General features: G+C 48.2%; 1 protein-coding gene across 2 annotated transcripts in view; it reads left to right on the top strand.

Annotated features, from left to right (window-relative positions):
• CARD11 (caspase recruitment domain family member 11) overlaps positions 1–25,083 on the top strand; it is a 538,982-nt gene that overhangs the window by 156,792 nt on the left and 357,107 nt on the right. For both annotated transcript variants that reach the window (XM_069209962.1, XM_069209961.1), the window contains exon 3: positions 18,408–18,545. In XM_069209962.1, the coding sequence (XP_069066063.1) occupies positions 18,408–18,545 (138 nt within the window). The remainder of the gene's footprint in view (positions 1–18,407; positions 18,546–25,083) is intronic.

Raw genomic sequence — 25,083 nt, 5'->3', positions numbered from 1 at the left:
TAAACTATTATAATAGAGAAGGAAGAAATACGCCCATTTTTGTTCGTGGACAAAATTTGCGTTTAGGCGAACATCAGCTTCCAAAAATTCTTCCTCTGGGGCATGAAAAAGTCACAGCTTGAGTTACATTTTTTCATGTTAACCTCCTAGTAATATTTATTTGTTTTTATATAGTGCCTAACAGAACTGGGATTATTTCTAAGCACCATAATAATCGTAACTTATTAACCAGTATAACAGTTATCACGTCATAGGCCTCGGAAGGAGAAGAGGCTGAGCTGTTCCTGACAAAGTGCAAACATATGATTAGCAGATCAGGACAGATGTCAGCAGCAAGTGTTTAACTCATCAGGCCGTTTCCTTACCCCATTATTAACTATCATGGAATATTTGGATGAGAACACAGCATCTGAATGAAAGCAATCATTCGTTGTCGACATCTCAAACACCGATTGGCATAAAATGTGTCACTGGACACAGTTGAGCACCAAGGTAGAAGCTCTTAAGTAAATGTCTTTAGTACCAACATCACTAACGTGAGCTTATCAGAAATAAAGGGTCTGGACGCATTAGTTTTTCAATAGACATACCTAATGTTCTTTGAATGAATTTGAAAGCATCGTTGGGTCAATGAGTTATCAGAGCGATCACATGATAAGAGAAGTTGAGTTGTACCTAGTGCTTAATTTGAACTGGTGGTTGCTGGTGAGGAGCACCAGAACTTATTTTTGAGGGCCGGAACTTATTTTTCTTCCTCAGGCATTTACTGCGAGCAAGAGACACATATGGAAAGACGGAGGAAGAGAAAAGCGCCAGAAAGGGAGAAAGCAGAAAGCTGTAAGGGTGAGCTGCATCACATAGTAGATGTTCAATTCATCAACGGCCTACACTGGAACAGCTCTACAAATGTTCCAGTTCCCAGGAGCACCGACCATCTGTATCTTTATCATGAACACAAACCTATAATAATGACAGACAAAATATGTATCTTCAGTACACTTGAGAATATGCCCAAACACATCCTATGCCTAGAACCTTTAGGCCTTCTGTTTTTTCCCCTGGATCTGCCTTTAAGATACATCGTCTTGTAGTATACTGTTTTCTTTTAGACACTTTATTTTGCAGCTCTTAGTCTTGAGCAAAAATTAAAACTTTTTTCTCCAAAATTGTCTTTCAGAACCAGCTTAAGGACTTTGTTTATATATTTTTTCTGTCGACAGGCTATTCATTTATGTAATTCACCCTTCAAAGACAGATGGCATATAGTTATTAATACTTCATAGCAATCTTACATTATTCTCAAGTGTACATTAGAACAAATATAGTTTATTTTAGATAAATATATCACACTGCAATCACAATTATGCTGAAAGGCAAAGAGAACGAAATTACTATTAACTTATAACAGTAGCAACATTATTAATGATGGAACAAAGCAGAACACCAGCAAATGGAAACAAGAGTGCAGCTCACTGGGCCTTGGGAGATAATTCTTACCTTCTTGTAGTTCGTTTTTTGAAAGTGACACAGAATTAAAACATCTTTTTTCCCAGCATTCATTTAGGTTTTGAAAGACAGCTATTGGTTTTGACTATTTGTTACCAATGAGCAATAGCTTACCTTCTAATATTTCAAATTGCCTAAACCTGAATTCAATCCAAAGAAGGAAATTAATTTAGAATACTTGAGTCTAAGTTCATATAATGCTCCCACCCCTAAGTGCATGTGGAGAGTGTGGGCCAGACTCGCATATTCAGAGTTTGCAAAAGGCACTTTAGTGGCTCATGAAAAATGTACATGTCTGCTGGGCATCAAGCTCATGCCAGTTCAAATGCGCCATACAGCTGGGCAATTCAATAAAAAAGCAACAGCAACAATATGCTTACTGCTTTAATATTAATTCATTTTCTTGATCGGGGAGTGATGAGAGACCTGAGGACATCAGCAGGCCACCGGCTCATCAGTGCTTGTATCAGAGCATTTTCCTGGAATGGTCTTAAAGGAACCGCCCATGGAAATGTGAATGAGTTAATTTCTACTTTCTATTTCTGAGCTAGGAATATTAATCTATCTCCCTATGGGAAAGTATATCGACAATTATTATTAAATCTACCATTGTTAAAAAAAAATTACGCAAAATATTTTATTATAAAACAAATAGAAATGGATTTGAAATATTAAATTTTAACCTGGTGCAAATAAAATTTTATAATGCAATAACTCATAAAAATACATATTAAATATTTAAGTAATGTAAATATATTAATTAAATTTATAAATATTAACATTTAAAAAATGATTAAAACAAAAATCTCCCCCACACGAATTGTATTTTATTTAATATGTAGAATGTTATTTGTTTACTTATTGTAACTTGTTTTAATGTTTAAATAAGTATAAAAGTTAATTTGTGGTTTGATTAAGTGTTTTATTAACTTTTAAAATAATAAAATAATATAATAATGCTTTATAATTCGTTTACATATATGGTCATTTTCATGTTCAAAAAAATCGGAAAAAGCATTGATTCCTCTTGGAGAACAACCCATCAGTCAAAGACTACATTCTGGCTTACCCCTACATTGGTTTCAGATATAAAAGGAACCTGAAACAAAGGTTCAGTCAATCTAATTTCAAAAACAAAAGGAAGACTCAAGAAAGTTTTTGAATTAACCAAGGGGAGGCTTCATATGCTACAATTGCTCTATCTGTAAACGAGGGGCAGACAAATGACCACCATAATTTTCAGAAATGGATGCAAACACAGATTTACATAATGGAATAACTGAAACTGTGAATTTATGATAAGTGATATACTATGTTCTTGTATCTCACACGACATCAAAAACCAGAAACAGTATCGTAACACCCATAAAATCGATACCCAATTCCTTCTGGCAGAATATTACTTGAAGCATCATGAACACAAAGGATATGAATTGAACTGCAACCTTCAATCTACCTCTTGGTTTTCACTGCCGTGTCCATCGTTCGGTGCTTACACGTTTTCCCTAGAATTTCCTGCTGTTGTTCCTTTGCACCAATTTATCATGTTTTATCTGGCATGTAAATATCTATAAGTACATAATGCTAACATCCATGAGGGACCTTCGTAGCTATCCACAGTTTCCCCTAGTAATTGTAAGCTCTCGAAAATGTCTATGATGTCACAACCTCAGTCTTTTTCTTTCCATAATTATATACCATATTCATTGCTATCTCATAATCATACAACTTTTTTTAACCGACATCCATCAAATGGGGTGGTAAGTGTTTTAAAACTCTTCTCCCATCTGCATTTTTTTGGTGAATCCTAAATTAGATTTTTTTGAATTCGATGCAAGCTTCATACCCTGAAGCAGGTCTAAGAACTGTGATTCTAATTTTTGACTCACAAATTCCCAACACCAAAAATGGAGGCCGGAGAACATGGTCTCAAGACAGGAAGTGGGGTCCTTGTCCACAAGTTTAGGTGCTTGGAATTCACAAATCAGAAATCAGACTCATGTCTTCTTGGGCTTTATTTAAAATTAGCTAAGGGGTCCTTTGCAGGTCAGGGTGTTCCTCCCCTGCCATCTTTCAGTCTTTTGTTTAGTAAAGTTCAGGTCAAGGGAACGGTGCCCCACTCCTTGTAAATGCTGCCAAAAGAGAAATGTCTCTCTTGCAGCAGCCAACCAGTTCACTTTGGAACTGCGGTTCAGAAGGGGATGATTGAAGGAAAGGCCACCCTATTTAATCAGATCTACATCTTTTTAATTCCCAGGCTCCATAAGTTGGAGATATACAAAAGTGCTAACCGTTTAAAACCAATTCAGCAATTTTTTAATGCTAATATCTTAAAACTATGAAATGGATTTACATCACATCCTTGATAGCATGGTCTATGTAAAGTTCTACTTTCATACCAGTAAATTCTCTAGGCATAAATACATTTTTCATGATAACTAAAGTTGGAAAAACGCTTCTTTTTTTCATTCAATTTAACTTTTTTCCTCTCCACAGATCTCTATGAAAATAGTCCTGCCTAACCTTAGCTGCCTAAGGTAGCGATCTGCCAAATTTGGTGCAAATACATCCTTGGGATTCAAATGTTCTACGTAGTTAAAAAAATCCTTTCCAGTGGCACGCGAGTCTGAACCACAATCACGCTTTTATTGGAAAGTTAATGCTTGTATTTTATTCTGGCAAATAGCAAAACCCTACACAGAGGGTTGTGCCATTTGCTTTTGAGTTTACATGTTACATGATTCCTCACATCCCGTTTTAACGTGCACTAGCTCGTTGGGCAGTTTCAGAAATATACATACATACACAGAAAGAGACAGATAAATATGTGCACATAGCTGCATAATATCGCTATATATATATAGATATACTTTATTAAAAATGGACAATGTTAAGAACATTAAACGAAATTACATTTACAGAACTTGTATTAATTTATTCATATATGAATATAATAAAAAAAATAGGAAAGAGAGTAAGATAAAAGTAAAATATTAAACAATAAGATAGGTATAAAAAACTTGAAAAATAGACATATTTGGGGAGTTTATAAGTTTATATCCTCACCTCTCTCTCTCTCTCTCTCTCTCTCTATATATATATATATATATATATATGTCAATAGGGAAAATGCTGTCCTGAATGGCGTGCTCCGGTGCACTTACACTTCACGGTGGTAACGGTTTTTCGGTAGGACACCCGTATTCAATTCCTCTGATTCCTTTTGATTTTCAAAAAGATAAACCGCACTCAGAAGTTGTTTGTGTCCTTACTTTTAATACCGAGCTCAAAACAATCCACAGTTGTCAATTTCCCTGACGCGTTTCGGTCTATCCCACCTTGTTCACAGGTATGTCCTGTCAAGCCCATTTCCATGTTTGAATATGCAAGACAAACCACAAAACAAAACCTAAAACAAACAAAATTCTCTCTATTGGCGTTCCAATACATATTGAACTTTCATCAATATGGAAGCGTCTGTTTTAAACCATTCATTTAAACTAAATGTCATTACTTATTCTTTTTTACATTTCAAGTGAATTCTGGGTATTGTAGTTACCAACTATAATCAATACTATATACTTTTTCAGACGCTTGAATTGAATCATTAATAAAATATGTTAATATATTATTTTCTCCCAACATATCTAAATAACTATTATGTCGCTCCTTATACAATTCATTTTATAGAATCTATATTTCCCTTCTTCTCAAGTGTTTAATTTACAGATTGTATGCTTTCTCTCCTTTCATTATTTCATGAAGAGACTATGGCCCTCATTCTGACCCTGGCGGTCGGTGATAAAGCGGCGGCCAAGCCGCCAACAGGCCGGCGGTCTAAAATATGCAATTCTGACCCTGGCGGGAACCGCCAACACAGCCCGCCGTATTAACACTCCGCCCGCCACGGCGGTACAAACAAACAGCGCGGCGGTCCCCGCCAACAGCCAGGCGGCAGACAATGTACCGCCCACCCTATCACGACCCACCAATCCGCCACCTTTTCCGGGGCGGGAGCACCGCCGATAAGAACACGGCGGAAACAGACTACGAACGGGAAAACGCTCACCTCTACGCACTCCACGCGAGATTCCGGCAGTATGGAACCAGAGTTGCAGGTCATCCCCGCACTCCTATACCTGCTCATATACCAGGAGCACGCCCGGCGGCGCGGAAGACATCGGTGAGTACTGCACCTACGACACAGGGGAGGGAAAAGATTACCGGCACACACCCACCCACCCACACCCACTACAACACACACATCAATGCATTCCCACAGATCACTGTCACAACCCACAAACCACCCCCCTCCGAAATAATGCAAAGACCAAAATAAGAGATCATAAACGGGCAGATATATTGAAATATGTACACCAGTAATCCAAATAAATAAATAAACTATGTACAAAATATACACAGCTACTAAATGTAGTCCAACCACTGTCCGTGGATCACAGGGGTCCTGTGCAAAGGGGCAAGGCCCAGTCCCACGACAAGAACTCCACGGAGAGAACACTGCAGGGGCATCAGAAAGAAAATAGGACAGGCACCTCAGGGGGAAGGGAAGGGGGGGCACCTCAGCCACTTGAGTACACGACGCCAGATCCACGAGGGGACTCCATGACCACTGGCCCATCCTGGGGAGTGCTAAGCCACAGTCCATACAGTCCATACAGTGGGTGGCCTGCCCACTGGGCCATCCTGGGGAGAGCAAAGCCACAGTCCAAACAGTCCATACAGTGGGTGGCCTGCCCACTGGGCCATCCTGGGGAGAGCAAAGCCACAGTCCAAACAGTCCATACAGTGGGTGGCCTGCCCACTGGGCCATTCTGGGGAGTGCAAAGCCACAGTCCATACAGTCCATACAGTGGGTGGCCTGCCCACTGGGCCATCCTGGGGAGTGTAAAGCCACAGTCCAAACAGTCCATACAGTGGGTGGCCTGCCCACTGGGCCATCCTGGGGAGAGCAAAGCCACAGTCCAAACAGTCCATACAGTGGGTGGCCTGCCCACTGGGCCATCCTGGGGAGAGCAAAGCCACAGTCCAAACAGTCCATACAGTGGGTGGCCTGCCCACTGGGCCATCCTGGGGAGAGCAAAGCCACAGTCCAAACAGTCCATACAGTGGGTGGCCTGCCCACTGGGCCATCCTGGGGAGAGCAAAGCCACAGTCCAAACAGTCCATACAGTGGGTGGCCTGCCCACTGGGCCATCCTGGGGAGTGCAAAGCCACGGTCCATACAGTCCATAACAGACCCCACTTCCACTGGAGGAGGCAAGTTGGCCAGAGGACATCCTGCAGCCCTGCCCGAGATAGATCCTGCCCTGCCACGTCTGCCAAAGGGCCAGCGCTCCTTGCCTTGAAGGGCCCAGTTCAGCGGTTCTTGAGACGGCGGGGCCCAGTTCAGCGCTCCTTGCCTTGAAGGGCCCAGTTCAGCGGTTCTTGAGACGGCGCGGCCCAGCGGAGCGGTTCTTGAGACGGCTGGGCCCAGTTCAGCGGTTCTTGAGACGGCGGGGCCCAGTTCAGCGGTTCTTGAGACGGCGGGGCCCAGCGGAGCGGTTCTTGAGACGGCGGGGCCCAGTTCAGCGGTTCTTGAGACGGCGGGGCCCAGTTCAGCGGTTCTTGAGACGGCGGGGCCCAGTTCAGCGGTTCTTGAGACGGCGGGGCCCAGTTCAGCGGTTCTTGAGACGGCGGGGCCCAGTTCAGCGGTTCTTGAGACGGCGGGGCCCAGTTCAGCGCTCCTTGCCTTGAAGGGCCCAGTTCAGCAGTTCTTGAGACGGCGGGGCCCAGCGGAGCGGTTCTTGAGACGGCGGGGCCCAGTTCAGCGGTTCTTGAGACGGCGGGGCCCAGTTCAGCGGTTCTTGAGACGGCGGGGCCCAGCGGAGCGGTTCTTGAGACGGCGGGGCCCAGTTCAGCGGTTCTTGAGACGGCGGGGCCCAGTTCAGCGGTTCTTGAGACGGCGGGGCCCAGTTCAGCGGTTCTTGAGACGGCGGGGCCCAGTTCAGCGCTCCTTGCCTTGAAGGGCCCAGTTCAGCAGTTCTTGAGACGGCGGGGCCCAGCGGAGCGGTTCTTGAGACGGCGGGGCCCAGTTCAGCGGTTCTTGAGACGGCGGGGCCCAGCGGAGCGGTTCTTGAGACGGCGGGGCCCAGTTCAGCGGTTCTTGAGACGGCGGGGCCCAGTTCAGCGGTTCTTGAGACGGCGGGGCCCAGTTCAGCGGTTCTTGAGACAGCGGGGCCCAGTTCAGCGGTTCTTGAGACGGCGGGGCCCAGTTCAGCGCTCCTTGCCTTGAAGGGCCCAGTTCAGCGGTTCTTGAGACGGCGGGGCCCAGCGGAGCGGTTCTTGAGACGGCGGGGCCCAGTTCAGCGGTTCTTGAGACGGCGGGGCCCAGTTCAGCGGTTCTTGAGACGGCGGGGCCCAGCGGAGCGGTTCTTGAGACGGCGGGGCCCATTTCAGCGGTTCTTGAGACGGCGGGGCCCAGTTCAGCGGTTCTTGAGACGGCGGGGCCCAGTTCAGCGGTTCTTGAGACGGCGGGGCCCAGTTCAGCGGTTCTTGAGACGGCGGGGCCCAGTTCAGCGCTCCTTGACTTGAAGGGCCCAGTTCAGCGGTTCTTGAGACGGCGGGGCCCAGTTCAGCGGTTCTTGAGACGGCAGGGCCCAGTTCAGCGGTTCTTGAGACGGCGGGGCCCAGTTCAGCGGTTCTTGAGACGGCGGGGCCCAGTTCAGCGGTTCTTGAGACGGCGGGGCCCAGTTCAGCGGTTCTTGAGACGGCGGGGCCCAGTTCAGCGGTTCTTGAGACGGCGGGGCCCAGTTCAGCGGTTCTTGAGACGGCGGGGCCCAGTTCAGCGGTTCTTGAGACGGCGGGGCCCAGTTCAGCGGTTCTGGAGACGGCGGCCGGTCTATGGCCAACTGCTCAATGCCTGGTGGTGCCCTCCTGGGCAGCGGGGATGGTGCTCCTTCAATGCCCACCAGGGCTGTGGGTGGTGGGGCCCTCCTGGCTAGCTGGGCTGGGTCCTCCCTGGGCAGCGGCTATGGGGGTGGTGAGCTCTCCCGGGGCAGCTGTGCCGGTTCCTCCCGGGGCAGCAGCTATGGGGGTTGTGGGCTCCTCCTGGGCAGCAGGCCTGCTGCCTGACCTCTCCGACTTGCTGCCCTTGCCCTCCTTAGTCGTGGGCCTGTGGCCCTTTCCTCCCTTTGGAGCTGTGGCTGGTGACTGTCTCTGGGTGGTGTCCGGGGGGGATGTAGAAGGCGGGCTCCTGCGGCGCCCCTTCCGCCTTCTGCTCCTCTTCCCAGGGGGTGGGCTGGCTGTCCCCTTGCTGCTGGGCGAAGATCCAGACATGCGGGCTGGCGGGCTCCAATACCCCTGCACCCTTGTCAAGGGGGCTGCAGGGCTGGTGGTGGCTGAGGTGCTCTTCTTACCCCGATGAGAAGGAGGGGGGGGCTCAGGGTCAGGAAAGAAGTTAGTAGTGGCGAGGAAGAGTTTCTTGGGACAATGGAGAGTGGGAGGTACAGTGGGAATGGGAGTGGAGGGAGAGGATGTGGTTGTAGGTGAGTCACGTTTGCTGTCTTTGGGTGCAGGTGCAGGAGGGATAGGCTGTCGTGAGGTGGATGGCTGTTGGGTGGGTGGGTGGCTGCGTTTGTGTGGTGTGGAAGAGGGGGTGACAGACACAGTGGGAGAGGACACAGGGGACGTGTAAATGGCAGTGGGGGTGGTGACTGCACGTGTGCGGACTGGAGTGGAGGGTGTGCTGGTGATGGAAACACTGGCTGATGGTGAGGTGAATGGAGGTGTGAGTGTAGACGTCACAGGGAGGGAGGAGGGAGACGAGGAGGTGGGGGTCACAGAGGTGGTAGTGACTGTTGGCATGTCTGCATCGGAATGTTGCGTGTGTGAATGTCTGCGTGATCTGTGGTGCTTATGTTTGGATGAGCTTCTCTTGGGTGTTGAGGTGTGTGCAGGCTGGTCTGATGGTGTGGGTGGGACAGGCAGAGGAACAGGAGACTGGGAGGAGGGAGTTAGTAGAGGGAGGCAGGAGACAGGGACAATGGCTGCCGTCAGTGCTGAGGCCAGAGCCTGGAACGATCGCTGATGGGCAGCCTGACCCGAATGAATGCCCTCCAGGTACGCATTGCTGCGATGAACCTCCCTCTCCACCCCCTGGATGGCATTCAAAAGGGTAGTCTGCCCAACAATGAGCGTTCGGAGGAGGTCAATGACCTCCTCACTGAGGGCAGCGGGGGTAACAGGGGCAGGGCCTGAGGTGCCTGGGGCGAAGGAGATGCCCGGCTTCCTGGCAGAGCGGGCACGGGGCGAACGCTGAGGGGCTGCTGGGAGGGCGGAGATGCTGCGCTGGGTGGCGGCTGTACCTGTAATGGCGGGGGGCACGGATGGTGCCACCCCCGCAAGGGAGCCCCCTTCCGAGGACGTGTCCGTGTCGCTGCAGGGTCCAGTCGTCCCCGTCGTGGAGCTCCCCTCGCCCTCCGTCTCACTGGTCCAGTCTGACTCTGTGGCATGGCCCTCCTGGGCCATGTGAGATGCAGCTCCCTCCTGCCCCGATGCCACTTCTCCTCCGCCTGATGATGCTGATGCACACAAGCACAGAAAGACAAACAAAAAGGGGGGGGGAGAGAGAAATAAAGGGATATTGAGTACATGGATCTCCGGTACAGTTAGCGGACATGACAGACACAGATGCCCCCTGCACTAAGTTGCGCACTTGGGGTCCGCTACGCATTCCGTGGAACATGCCCTACACGCCTAGAGTTGACAACTGCACCCATGGATGACACGGCCCAGGGATGGCTGTACTGACAAACTACTGAGGGTGGTGGCTGGGGACACAGGGGCTTACGGGGGTGCCCAGCCTACAGATATCGCCCTGGCCTAGGGGGACCCACAGCCCTCCTCCCCCACCCAGACACCTCCACTGCGCGACAACAGAGTAGATAATGCTTGTACTCACCCCCTTGTGTCTGCTGTGCTGCCCTCACGCGCCCATCCAAATCAGGGTAGGCCACCGCCAGGATCCGGAACATCAGGGGGCTCAGTTGACGGCAGGCACCCCGCCTACGTTGGGAGGCCATCCCCAGCAGAGACTCGGCGGTCTTCTTGGTCCCGCGGCGGATGTCCTCCCACCTCTTGCGGCAGTGGGTGCCCCGTCGATGGTGGACCCCCAGGGTCCGGACTTCCTTGGCGATGGCACGCCAAATCCCGATCTTCTCATGGGCGCGGACCTATGTGACACGTACAGGGAGGGAGAAATACCACGTTCAAGTTTGTCAGCATTTTCCTTGCCAGTGGCCCAACGCCCCCCATCCCCGCCAGGCCCCCCGCCATGCCCAACATGCCCCCCATCCCCGCCAGGCCCCCCGCCATGCCCCCCGCCAGGCCCAACATGCCCCCCATCCCCGCCAGGCCCCCCGCCATGCCCCCCGCCAGGCCCAACATGCCCCCCATCCCCGCCAGGCCCCCCGCCATGCCCAACATGCCCCCCATCCCCTCCAGGCCCCCCGCCATGCCCAACATGCCCCCCATCCCCGCCAGGCCCCCCGCCATGCCCCTGCCAGGCCCAACATGCCCCCCATCCCCGCCATGCCCCCCGCCAGGCCCAACATGCCCCCCATCCCCGCCAGGCCCCCCGCCATGCCCCCCGCCATGCCCCCCGCCAGGCCCAACATGCCCCCCATCCCCGCTAGGCCCCCCGCCATGCCCCCCGCCATGCCCAACATGCCCCCCATCCCCGCCAGGCCCCCTGCCATGCCCCCCGCCAGGCCCAACATGCCCCCCATCCCCGCCAGGCCCCCCGCCATGCCCAACATGCCCCCCATCCCCGCCAGGCCCCCCGCCATGCCCCCCGCCAGGCCCAACATGCCCCCCATCCCCGCCATGCCCCCCGCCAGGCCCAACATGCCCCCCATCCCCGCCAGGCCCCCCGCCATGCCCAACATGCCCCCCATCCCCGCCAGGCCCCCCGCCATGCCCCCTGCCAGGCCCAACATGCCCCCCATCCCCGCCAGGCCCCCTGCCATGCCCAACATGCCCCCCATCCCCGCCAGGCCCCCCGCCATGCCCCCCGCCAGGCCCAACATGCCCCCCATCCCCGCCAGGCCCCCCGCCAGGCCCCCAAGCCAGCCAGTGGCCCCAAATCCAGATTGAATTAAACTCACTTGTTGGTCTGGAGGACCGTAGAGTAGCGCATACTGGGGGAGGACCCCATCCACAAGTTTCTCCAACTCCTCTCCAGTGAAGGCAGGGGCCCTTTCCCCTGGCGCAGCAGCCATTGTCCCTTCCAGACCGAGGTCACAGCAACACTTGCAGTATAGGTCCTCTCCTGTGAAAGTTCAAGTCGCAAGTGGATAAGTAGATAGAAAATGGCGGTCACGTCCGCGGCGGTGCGTACCGCGGCGGTGCGTCCCGCCACCGCTGGCGCCCTTCGCCATTGGCTCCTGAAACCCATAGGCTTCAATGTTAACCAATGCGGCTTCGCGCCGCGGTCTTCGCCCGCCGCCCGCCACGGTGTGCCACGCCAGCGCATTGACCTCACATCCCATTGTCACACTTCACAGGTCAGGCAGCCGCCATTTCCAGGGCCCACATGGCTCCATTTCAACTGCGTCACACAGGCCTAGGCCTTGCATAGCCACTCAGACACGCCATTCACTGCATAGAGAATCGTTTACTGTGCTAGCTGTGAGTACGTACCTGTGGGTTGCTTGACTGTGTGCTCCATGTTGTCCTTCCTAGGCACCGTCCGCTGGGTTGGGCGAGGAGACGGATGAATCCTCCCGTGTACCGACCGCTGGTGGACCTGTCGACAATGGAAGAACGCCACATTATCCTGACCTACCGTCTTAACCGTGCCACTATCCATGAACTGTGTGCCCAGCTGGAGCCCGACCTGATGTCCCCCATCCGCCAACCCACAGGGATTCCCCCTCTGGTGCAGGTCATGTCAGTACTCCATTTCTTGGCAAGTGGGTCATTTCAGACAACAGTGGGAATTGCTTCTGGGATGTCTCAGCCCATGTTTTCGAAGGTGTTATCCAGAGTGTTGTCTGCCCTGATGAAATCCGTGAGGAGCTACATCATTTTCCCTGAGGTGGGCGAATTGGCTACAGTGAAGGGTGATTTCTACGCCCTTGGACATATTCCCAACGTAATTGGTGCCATTGATGGGACCCATGTGGCTTTGGTTCCCCCAAGAGACAGGGAGCAGGTGTACAGGAACAGAAAAAATTACCATTCAATGAACATCCAGGTGGTGTGTTTGGCTGACCAGTACATCTCGCATGTAAATGCCAAATTCCCAGGGTCAGTGCATGACGCCTACATCCTCAGGAATAGCAGCATCCCTTACGTGATGGAACAGCTACAGAGACACCGTGTATGGCTAGTGGGGGACTCTGGGTACCCCAACCTGTCGTGGCTACTGACCCCAGTAAGGAATCCCCGGACCAGGGCAGAGGAACAGTACAATGAGGCACATGGGCGTACTAGGAGGGTGATCGAACGCACCTTTGGCCTCCTAAAGGCCAGCTTTAGGTGCCTGCATATGACAGGTGGATCCCTAATGTACTCACCTAAGAAGGTGTGTCACATCATCGTGGCCTGCTGCATGCTTCACAACCTGGCTTTGCGCCGCCAGGTGCCTTTCCTGCAGGAGGATGGTCGAGACGGTGGTGTTGTGGCAGCGGTGGAACCTGAGGAGAGTGACGAGGAGGAAGACGACGGGGCTGAAACAGACAACAGGGACAGAATCATTGAACAGTACTTCCAATAGGACACAGGTAACATTTCTAAGATAATTTAGTAAATGTTAACTACTCTCCTGCATCTCTGCTGCCTGTCTATTTGCCCCAGTGTATGATGACTGAGTTTTGGCTTTTCCCTCCCTATTTCAGATCTGGTGTCCCCACTACGAGTCCTGTGCTTCGTTTCCCCATGGACTACAGCTTTGTGGCAGCTGTTTGTTGACTTCACCATGTACAAGGACATATTTGCACTGTCATGTCAATTACAATATTTTGAAATCACAGCCAGACTCCAGATAGTTTTGTGCAAAATAGGTGTTTATTTAAGTGCTCAAAATGGGATGGGTGGTTTCAAGTGGGTGGGGGCTATGGTGAAGGAATGTCCATGGCAGAGTCCAGAGTAACAGTCACACAGGTGCATTGTCCAGAGGCCTGTGGAGAGATGGAGCATGGGCAGTTCAAGGATGGACAGGGTAACAATGTGGGACAGTGGGATGACATCAGGTGGTATCCATTGCTGGCGGGGGTCTTGACATCCTACTCTGTCTTCTTGCGAGATCTCAGGGCCCTCTTGCGGGGTAGTTCTTCTCCTGCAGGAGGTGGGGGTCTGGTGGGCTGCTGCTGTGCGGGGGCCTCCTGTCCACTAGCGCCGGCGGAGGTGGTTGGCTGTTCTTGGTCCAGGCTAGTGGCAGGGGCCCTTGGGTGTTGTTGAGTGTCCGCCCTGCTGTTGACGAGGTCCTGCAGCAGCCCTACCATGGTAACCAGGGTGGTGTTGATGGCTCTGATGTCCTCCCTGTACCCCCGATAGTGTTCCTCCTGCAGTACCTGGATCTCCTGGAACCGGGCCAGTACCGTCGCCATCGTCTCCTGGGAGCGGTTGTATGCTCCCATGATGGTGGTGAGGACCTCGTGGAGAGTGGGTTCCCTGGGCCCGTCCCCCCCCTGTCGCACAGCTGCCCTCCGAGTTGCTCGGTTTCCCTGGGCCTCTGCCCCCTGGCCGGTGTGCCCACTACCACTGCCCCCAGGTCCCTGTTGTTGTTGGGGTGGTGGGTTATCCTGGGTGCCCTGTAGTGGTAGACACACCGCAGATTGACGCGCCCTGGAGACAGAGGCATGGGCCCGCTGGGTGGGAGCTGTGCTGGTGTTCCCAGAGGGGTTTGGGTCTGTAGTGGCCTGGGCCTGTGTGAGGGGAACCGACTGTCCAGAGGTCCCCGATGGTCCGGGCTGGTCATCGGTGTCCAGGTCGACAGAGCTGCTGTCATCGCTGACGGCCTCTTGGGTGGGGGGTGTGGAGAATTCTGGCCCCTCCGCCGCGGTGTGTTGACGGTCGGGTCCTGCAGGGGTATAGAGGTATGGTTATAGTTTCAATGTGTGGCATATGGGTGTATCTATGGGTTCTCGTGTCCCCAAGTGCTGGCATTCGTGTGTGGGGGCTTTGGTGAGGGTGGCTTGTGGGGGGGATGTGTATATGCATTGGGCATGCTTTGGTGATGGGTGTCCATGCTTAGTGGACGCATGCAGGCCTAGGTTTGGGGATGTGTGGGTTGTGATGGTGAGACATTGGCGGGGAATAGGTGTGCTGGGGGTGGGGGTGAGGATGGTGGTGGGGGTGAGGATGGTGGTGGGGGTGAGGGTGGGGGTGAGGATGGGGGTGGGGGTGAGGGTGGGGTTCGAGGATGGGGGTGAGGGTTGGGGTATGATTTGGCATGCAGGTGGGGGGGAAGCAGTATTGAAGCTTCAACTTACCAGTATCCATTCCTCCGCCGACTCCTGCGAGGCCGTCAGGATGCAGGATGTTCAAGACTTCCTCCTCCCATGATGTGAATTGTGGGGGTTGAGGTGGGGGTCCTCCGCCAGTCTTCTGCACGGCGATGTTGTGCCTGGATACCATGGAACGCACCTTCCCCCGTAGGTCGTTCCATCGCTTCCTGATGTCTTCCCGATTTCTGGGGTGCTGTCCCACTGCGTTGACCCTGTCGACAATCCTCTGCCATAGCTCCGTCCTCCGGGCAATGCTGGTGTATTGTATCTGTGTGCCGAACAGCTGGGGCTCTACCCGAACGATTTCCTCCACCATGACCCTGAGTTCTTCGTCTGTGAAGCGGGGTTGTCTTTGGGGTGCCATGGGGTGGTGTGTATGATGTGTGGGGTGGAGTATGTGTAGTTAAGTGTGTTGAGTGTGGTGGTGTGTGTTGTTTTGTGTGTGGATAGTGTGTGGGTGATGGTGTTGAGTGGCTGTGGCTGTTAGTTTGTGGATGCTGGTGTCTCGCTCTGGCCTTCTTTCAGAATTTTTTTGCGTAGGGGTTTGTGGGTGATGTGGGTGGGTGTTTTATATTGTATTGTGTGTGTGGGAGTGGTGTGTGTATGTGTATCAGGTGTGTGGGATTCAAATCGGCCAATGTGGCTGAGTTTTGTTCGTTTATGTGTATTCTGACCGCGGCGGTGTGTCCCGCCAATGGAATACCGCGTTTGAATGACCGCCGCGTGGATTCGTGGGTCGTAATGGCATGGGCGTATTTCTGTTGGCGTGGCGGTGGAGGTTTGGTCACCTCCACCTTTCCGCCGACCGCTGGTCTGGCGGTCGGTTGTGGCTGTCGGATTTTCGGAGGTTTGCCTTCTGCGGGTCAGAATGACCGTGGCGGGTTTCCGCGGCCGCGGCGGTGTTATGGCGGTCTTCTGACCGGCGGTAAGTGCATTTTACCGCCGAGGTCAGAATGACCACCTATATCTTACCAAATATGCTACTGAGTTCTTTAATATTAACTATATATTAATACCTGCTCAAATCTCACTATCCCCCATAGCACTTTCCATCTTTGTTGTTAAAGGTTACCTACTTCTTATTTATTTATGTAACACCTAAAGCAAACAATCCCCTCTACATTGTGTAAAGATGCTGCATTGTGTGGTTTCTCCCCATATTCTGGCTTTAATAAAATCATGTGGATACCATAATCAAATTATAAATAAAACAAACCTGACCATAAGGGTATGCAAAACTAACAGATATGAATCACTAATACTGTGGCCTTGTACTACATTGATGAATATTGGTTTCCCTTATAAGTGTACAAATAACTCTTCATCCTGGTTCAGCCCAAGAGGGGTTAATGAACGAATATCTAATATATATCTAGATTCTAGCGGGCGCAACTTTTTCTCTCTATCTCCCCCTTGTTCCTGTTTCGGTACTTGATCAATTGTATAAAAAGTCATAAGTTCCCATTTGCTACTATGTTTCTGTTCCATATGTCTAGCTGTAGCATAGCTTTTGTCCAAATTTGTGGTCGCTCGGATATGTTCTAAAATCCGCTTTTTTGTCTCACATGTGGTGCTCCCTATATATTTTAGACCACAAGGACATTCAATAACATACACCGTAAAACGACTTTTACACGTCAAGTGTTGTCGAATCAATCTCACATCCCCATTACCAGTCAAGTACTCTTTCATATTTTTCCCAATTTTGCACGCTTTACAATCACTACATTTCCAAAACCCCTATATATGTATATATATATATATATTTTTTTTTCATTGCTGAAGGGAAAAGGTGTAGATATGTAGTGAAAAATGTGGCTTGATGAGGCATCTTTGCATATTATTTTTATACACTGACCATTGAAGTTTCCAAATAGCAGTACACACAATGCAGTGACATGCAATGTTGTGGCCGCAACGTGGTGCCTCTTTAATGCAGTTGTTGTGATGAGGTGTGTGAGAAACTTATGTAATTTGCTTTTGTGCACATATGCAAATTTACAACAAAATTACACAAAATTAGACATATATTAAGTAAAATGCAAATCCGTCAAATTGGGCTATATTTTTTAGTGAAATGCGTTCTTGAATCAGTTTTTGGCACAAGGATGCATTTAAAGAAAAGCAGAGTGAACAACAGCTGCTTGCGTTGTGTTGTTGCTGTGCATTCATGTACATTTTTTACCACCAACTGTGCTTTTCATGTCTATTTTAACCATGAATGGCGTATAATTACGAGTGGCATGATGGCGCAATTGCAGTAATTTTGTGTGACAAGCGTAACACGAAATTCCAGAAATTATGACAATTATGCTGGCATAATTTTGATTTTTCCTAGGACTAGTTGCCAAATTGTAACTTAGAATCACATACGCAGACATTATAAGCATAACATGACATGGAGACCCCACCGTCATCATGAAAGGTATCCAGGCGCTACATAATTCCACTTTAGCTATGTAGGAAGGGGATCGAATCATTCTTCAGCTTCTTCAAAATAAGTCTCGTGAAGCAAACCTAGGTCACATAGTCGACCCCCTTTTCAGTTACTATCCAGAGCACCACCTATGACTATGGATTATTTAAGTATGTAGCATTGGTGTGCAGGTTGGAAGTCTTAATTACGTAGAAATAAAGGCAAATTATTCAGTGAAGTGCGGCAGATTCTTTTGGAGTATTAGTTCGCTACTTTGTCAAAGGCGTCAAAGATAACACCTGAGCAAGTATTAGTCGTACCAGTTTAAGGCCTGATTGCAGCAGTCAGTAATTGAATGGTGACCCCTTAACGTTTGCAAAGGGTCTGCCACTGTGCAACACCACTTCATTTGTGGTAAGTTCTTTGAGTAGATTTTTAATCCTTTTCAGCTAGGAACAATTGTTTTTTTGAGATCTTCAATTTATGCAGCAAATGGTGGACTATGTGATAATTGCAGTAAATTCATAATTATGTGAAAAAAAAACAGAATCCCATACCATGGCCATGACCATTCGATTTACCTGTAATTTGTTACAATGAAGCACGTTTACTAAACTAACTAGAGTCCTTGTAATTTGAGCACCAGTGCCCTGTCGCGGTAAAAGTACATCAAGATTATGGTCTTGGTTGATGCCATTCTCTGGGCCTCATTACGACCTCGGCAGAGGGGGTTACTCCATTCCAAATGTGACGGATATCCCGCCCGCCGTATTACATTATATTCTATGGAACTTGTAAAACGGCGGATGGGATAATCGTTACTTTTGGGACAGAGTAATCCCCTCCGCCAAGGTCGTAATGAGGCCCTCAATGTTATTGTATCAAGGTAATGCGGTGCATCTCACTGGCCTGGTGAGGTGGTCTGTTGCTCTTAACATGATACTCATTCTTTCTGTGCTGTGTGTGCATTGCTATAGGTCGCCTGTTGGACATCCTTCACACAAAAGGCCACCGGGGCTATGTTGTGTTCTTGGAGAGCCTCGAATTTTACTACCCAGAGCTATATAAGCTTGTGACTGGAAAAGAGCCTACCCGAAGATTTTCAACAATTGTTGGTGAGTTCAGTTGCTCTTTTTGATATTTTATTTTACTTGTGATACTTATGTTGCAAGGATGTAATTGACGACATGTGTGGGTTACAGCTGCAAGGACCATTGGAGTGCATATTGTGTACAGTGTTGTGAAGCTAGAAACTACATTACACACCCAGATTTATTAAGGGTTTGTGCCGACAGTAAGTGTGTTAGTGCTCAGTTGCTCAAAGTAATGTAAAGCAGCTGGTACTCTTGCTAGGATATTTTTTGCAGCATAAAAAGTTGTGTTTTGTGTTGCTTTGCATCACTTTGCATCTCTGGGGAATTATTTGAGTGGACCTAGGGCATTACGGTGCAAGCGTCAAGTTTTATTATGCAAAGCCTGATCCACTCATCAAAGATTGCATCTGGTGCTAGGCAGATTGTTCTTGCGCCAGGACATGGGATGACAGCCCCAGCAAGGTATTTTAATAAGTATGGCTTCGCATTGTTTGCATCTATTAACGCAATGCAGAATAGCAACTTTGGCTGTTGCGTTGTGCCAAAAAATATTAAGTACAACCAATGGTCTTGGTCAACATGTTGGGGCCTTCAGGGAGGGCCTGGGGGATCAGGTAATGGGGACTTTGATGGAAAAAGAGGGTCCTTAGCCCTTTTCTGCAGGTCAGGAGACATGAGGCTGATTTCCTCTGGAACGGGTAGATGTTCCAGCGGGTAGAGACAATGAGAAGAAGGCTTCTCCTATTCTCTCTCTATAGATTAGGTGCATAAAAATACTGCCATTGAATTAAGAAGCATCATGAAGATCAAATCACGCTGATGGGCAAGAAGGAGTGGACTGTAAAGCCTCACTAGACCTTTGTTTCTTCTGAATGTCAAAAGGAGAAATGTTTTTTGAATGAGTATATCCCATTGGCTATTGTAGATTCCAAGACTCTGTGGCATATTAGCTAATAATTTTGATTGCAGCAAGTAGCAGAATTCTAAAGCAAAACGTAGCACATCAGAAGAAAGCTTTCTTGACCTTCTAGTGTTTGCATCTCTCCTTGACGAAGCGAGACGGCTGGATGGTCGTAGCTTTAATTTCGCATAATATACATAATGACTAGGCTGATAAGACAGGCACACAGACACACACACACACACACACACACACACACACACACTCTCTCTCTCTCTCTCTCTCTCTCTCTCTCTCCCTCCCTCTCTCTTTCTCTCTTTCTCTCTCTCTCTCCATGCAAGTACCCTCTTGAAAGACACTTCATAAAAACAGAACGGTAGGTTTGTAGAGAATAGCACGTGTGCGGACCACTCATGCCCTGCGCTGTTTACAATACTGAAAAGATATTCCAACTTATCATACCAAAACAACATGCAGCACACGCCTTATATGTCTACTCCGGAATGATGCAAAGAAGAGTTTGTGTTGCTGACAAATGTAAAGGAAGATGTGAGAGCAGAGCACTTAGGTCATGATTTACTCTACATCATTTTTAAGTCAGTTTGAGCAAATCCTTTGCAAATTCTCTTGCGTAATGATATTTGAATCTGGAGTATTGTTTTGTCCAGAAATGGGTCTATCTTTTTAGGTCTGGTTACAAACAGCATTAGTTTTCAGGGAGACCTCGTGTCATTAGTTTTCTAAAAAGGTGTACTTTGGATCAGCCCCCTTCAGCCATTGGCTTGTTTGGGCAAACTACCTTCAGGTATTGGCTCTGCGGATTGTTGATCACAGCCCCCTGCTTTTTTACAGATGTTTGCATTTGTTATAAATTGTCCACTAGGGAAGAGCAGAAAAGGTAGTTCTTGTTTGGCACCACTCTTCCGGTCAGGCGCGCAGTGCCCCTAGGGCTGAAAGGGCTTTAGCCACCCTGGCTATCTGCCGTGGCTGGGGTGGGACCTCTGGACTGGGGCTGCCAGCTTGGATTAGCCAGGTCAGTCACTGTAAAGTGTTCTGCTTGCCCTATAAGCACGGTTACTGCAGGACAGTTTGTTTTCACCACGTAAGGTGTACATGCTGCTCACTCCGCGTACTTTAATTCCTTTTCAAGGGAAATGTGCCCATTGCACAAGTGTGAAAGCAGCAGTGGGGGATAAAAGCTCCTTTTTTTGGCAGATTTCACCCTGCAGAAGTTCTCTGTAACAATACAAGAGTAACACACACAAGACATTAAGCCCCATCACAGGCCTAATAAAATGCAGAGACAGTTGTATGTCTGAAAGATTTGGGGTTTCAAAGACAAAGGGATTGAACTCATACGATTGTATACATTAAACACCAATATCAGAAGCAGTTTGTGTTAATATTTAACGCTGCAAGTTAACCACTTTTAATGTGTAGAACCATGCAAGTGGACAAATAAATATAGTATCCTAATGTAAGGAGTTTATGGACTATATATATAAATGCAATTCCACAACAACCAGAAAAATGTGTCCGTATGGCATATGTGTCTTCTATAGGGATTTAAAACTCCGGCTCTTATTTCAGCAGGAACATCAGTGCTTTTCATTCTTTAGGGACTGATACAATGAGTAAGACTACAGACTATTTCCAGACCTGCAAACCTGTAAAATATGCTGATGTAAATGCTGGACAGAATACAAATTATATAATTTGTCAAATGAAAAACAAGTTTCAAGAAAAGTTAATGCTGTATGCTGCAACACATATAAATTAAGTTTCCAAAGTAATAAAAGGCATCAGTCATGTTGCTTTGAAAATCAAAGTCCTTTTCAAGTATTTTAACTTTTCCCAAATAATGAAAAGAGTTACGTCATGCCATTATAGCCTTAGAACCCGCCGTAGCGGGCTCTACCGGCTATTAAAGGCCCGCTCCCGCGTTAAAGGCCTGAGCCTTCGGCTCGGGCCTTTAACAAGGCAGATGGCCTTTAATAGCCGGTAGAGCCCGCTACGGCGGGTTCTAAGGCTATTAGAACAGTCTGCCATTTGAGGGCAGAATGTTCTCCTAAATAAAACAAAGTCCTTACAGAGTCCGAGGGGATTAAAATCCCCACAGGCTCCGTGAGGCTTTGTTCACAGCTGCTGCTGAGGGGATTTTAATCCCCTCCAGTTCCGTGAAGCCTTTGTTTTATTTAGGAGAACATTCTGCCCATTAATGGCAGAATGTTCTAATAGCCTTAAAACCCTCCGTAGCGGGCTCTACCGGCTATTAAAGGCCCGCTCCCTTGTTAAAGTCCCAAGACGAACGCGGGAGCGGGCCTTTAATAGCCGGTAGAGTCCGCTACGGCGGGTTCTGAGGCTATGTTAGATAAGGGCTCTGTGTTTGCTATTCATAATCACCATCATAGATGCACTTCAAAATCTTTACAATATATCTTCATTAAGTATTGTAATGTACACCATTGTACCCTCAAATCCGGTGTGCAACTTTGCAATAAGTGACCTAAAGTGAGTAAGTCCCCGATTACAACTCGCCCAAGTAATTCTGATATGCGCAGTATCTCCTGTTATGAAACATATCGGTTTTGTATGTTTTGCGGCAAGCACCACAATCTCGTATTTTTCCATAGGTAAATTCTGTCAAGGAAACCTGCTGAAAGTTACCTTGCGGCTTTAGTATTAAAAGCACCAGAAACTGTAGGTTATGGAACATTTTTTAGGATTAACTCTGTTTATTTGTTCTAATACGAAACCATCTGCCTACAGCACAAGGCCGGTGGGATCAGCTGCCAGCGTTTACCATGAAAACAATGAAGAACAGAGCAAATGAATCACAGTCTCCACATTTAACAAGGCGGGATGAAGGAAAACAAAACAGCGCTGCACTCTACTAAAAGCCCTCCCCCCAAGCCTCGAAAGGCCCCACCAGCTATTAGGAGCCTACAGCCTTCAGATATCATTCTCGCAGATGCCTACCTTCTCTACATTTGGGGTATATTTGTCCTGTTTTTAGGGTTGGTGTTAGGCTTGTCGTGTGATAACGGGACAATCTTCAAAACTCAAAAGTATTTAGGGCTGGTGACTTCGTAGAACTCAGTTGACAGTGTGGAGCTGTACGCCTTCCAAAAGAAGTTAAAGCTAGCACCTTTGTCCATCTGACCAAGAGTGATCCTTTCCATCCCCAACATGTCCCACACCTGGTTTAGCCAAGATCTAGGCATAGGTGTTTCTTCTTTGCCCCTGAGTTTCAATATGGCTTGTTTGGCTGCACTCTGCAATAGTGTAATTTGGCATCCCCTGTGTGATTTTATTCAGTACATGAGACAATCTGCTGCCCCTAGAATTACATATGCCTGGAACCTCAGCATTTGTATCTCAACCATATCATCAATCTCGTTTTGGACCTCTTCAAAAACATCTGAAGTTTGGGCCAATTCCAGAGCAGGTGCAACAGTTTCTCCAGCAGAGGCCACATTTCCCATGGAGCTATATGTGAACCCTGTTAAGGGTACTGCAGAAGTAATGCATGATTTTTGTAAGAGTTTCACTTTTTGTTGTTTGTGAGTGACCTCCCCACCTTGGCCTCCCATCGGTGCTGACAAGCCATGTTGGTCTAAAAGAGGTCCGAATTAATAGCTTTATAGATATCAAAATTAACAGCCTATCATCCCATAGAGGAGGATCCATTTTTCCAAAGCTGTCAAGGGGGTAGCATGCTCCTGGTTTCATCCTTTTGTGGATCAACCATTGTCTCACTTGAAAGAGTTGCAGCTTCTCAGTTTCGGGGAGGCCATAATCGTGTTTGAGCTGTCCATATGCTTTAATTCCATGAAGGTGAAACCAGTGGTCTAAGTGTATTCAAAAAAGTATGGGGACTGTGATGTTGCATGCAATGGAGCGGAGTCAGTGAGCGTGGGGGCAGAGTCAAAGATATGACTAAAAAACTAAATATTCTGTAAGTTTATTTGGTCTTTAATCGTCAGGTACCTACATATAAAATAACATGCAGCTTAAATGAAAATGCATTTAAAAAAAATGCTACACAGTGGGAAATCCACTATTATACATTAAGGAACTTCTATTCGAACGGAAGAGGTCTATGTGTAACTGGAGAGCAACAGAATTAAATCTTGGTTTGTGCAGTGGAGAATAGTGACTTGCGCATAGTGCCACAAGGTCAATGCCTGTCTGAATATGTAAGTTATTATTTTACACTTGTATAACTCACAGTATAGAAAGACTGCTACAAAATTTACAAAAAAGTTTAAGATAAAATGGTGCTTCCAAAATATACATTTTAGTAATACCCAGACTATACGAAATGCAATTTTTTACATAACTGTCCCTTCAACACCTCTTCAGGTGTAGTAAGCACTATAAAAATACAGTTTTAATTAAAAACATGCGCTTCACAGGTCAGTTGCTAACTCTTTGCACTACCACTAAAAAAGAAATATTTTAGTCATCCAAAGCTTTGAATCATTAGCTCAATTAAAGCCAGTACCGGGTCCCAAGCGTCCTTGTTGCGGACATTTGCATTTCTTTCAGGGAAGCAGGTACTATGGAAGAAAGGCTTGTTTAACTATATGCATGGCTTTTGTTTCACTGCACGGGAGACTCACTGCATGACGCTTCAGCTGAAGCGTATTTGAAATATCCAAATTAACCGCCCTGAGAAGTTTGTCTTTTTTACAAAAAGTAGGGAACGATTTTTAATAAATCAGAAAAGTAGGGGCACATCGTGCCCCTCCAATCCACCCATTTTGATCACTGGGTCAAACTAATCTCACAGTTGATTACAGCCAGTTTTTTGCATTACAGCAAACTGCATGCTATGCTTGTCTGGGGTGAAGTAAAAGTTCCCTAATATAGGAGTGAGAGGTGAGGGGTAAGAGGACAAACCTGTCTTGGTCAATACAAAGTTTCAGGAGGCCAGCGTGACTCAAGTAACTGGGAAAGGGGGACACCCTTTGCCTGTTGGCAAAACATTATACATTTAGGTAGGCTGGCTATTTTACCCCCTCCAGATAAAGGCTTTCATCATAGTTTCTAGATGCCTCAGGATTACTTATGGCGGTCATAGGGGAAGACATTGGGTCAGATATAAATATCTTGGGAAGGCCTTCATTTTGACTGCAGCTATCTGGCCCAGCCATGATAAATTTACATTTAGCCACTTGCGGAGTTGGGCTTGCATTAAATGCAGAAGCTCTATGCAGTTTGACAGCGCTATATCTTCCAGTGAGGTGGGAAGATTTTTACCTCCACATAGTCAAACTGTGACAGTATAGTGTTCACCATTTGACTTGGAATGATACATTCTGAAATTTAGATTTTTGAAGATTGGTAATGAATCTAGCCACCTCTCCAAATTCATTTAGTGCTACCTAAAGGATTCAGGGGAGGGTTTGGAAGAGAACGGACTGGGTCTATAAGTTGTGAGTACATCATCAGTATACAGACATATTTTGTGTGTCTTTTTGCCAAATGGTAGCGTACTGGTTAGAAGTAATGGCAGAAGTAGCTTGTCAGGCCAAAGACAGCCCCTGGGAAGCAGGAATTGACAAGTCACTTCATAGTATCTAAAGACAGACTTTTCATAAGCATCCGTGTAATAGTTACATTTAGCAGTAGAGGGACCAGTAGGAGTGAACG

Source organism: Pleurodeles waltl, chromosome 10, assembly GCF_031143425.1.
Source record: "Pleurodeles waltl isolate 20211129_DDA chromosome 10, aPleWal1.hap1.20221129, whole genome shotgun sequence".
Taxonomy (NCBI): domain Eukaryota; kingdom Metazoa; phylum Chordata; class Amphibia; order Caudata; family Salamandridae; genus Pleurodeles; species Pleurodeles waltl.
This window is presented reverse-complemented; position numbering and strand designations above follow the sequence as displayed.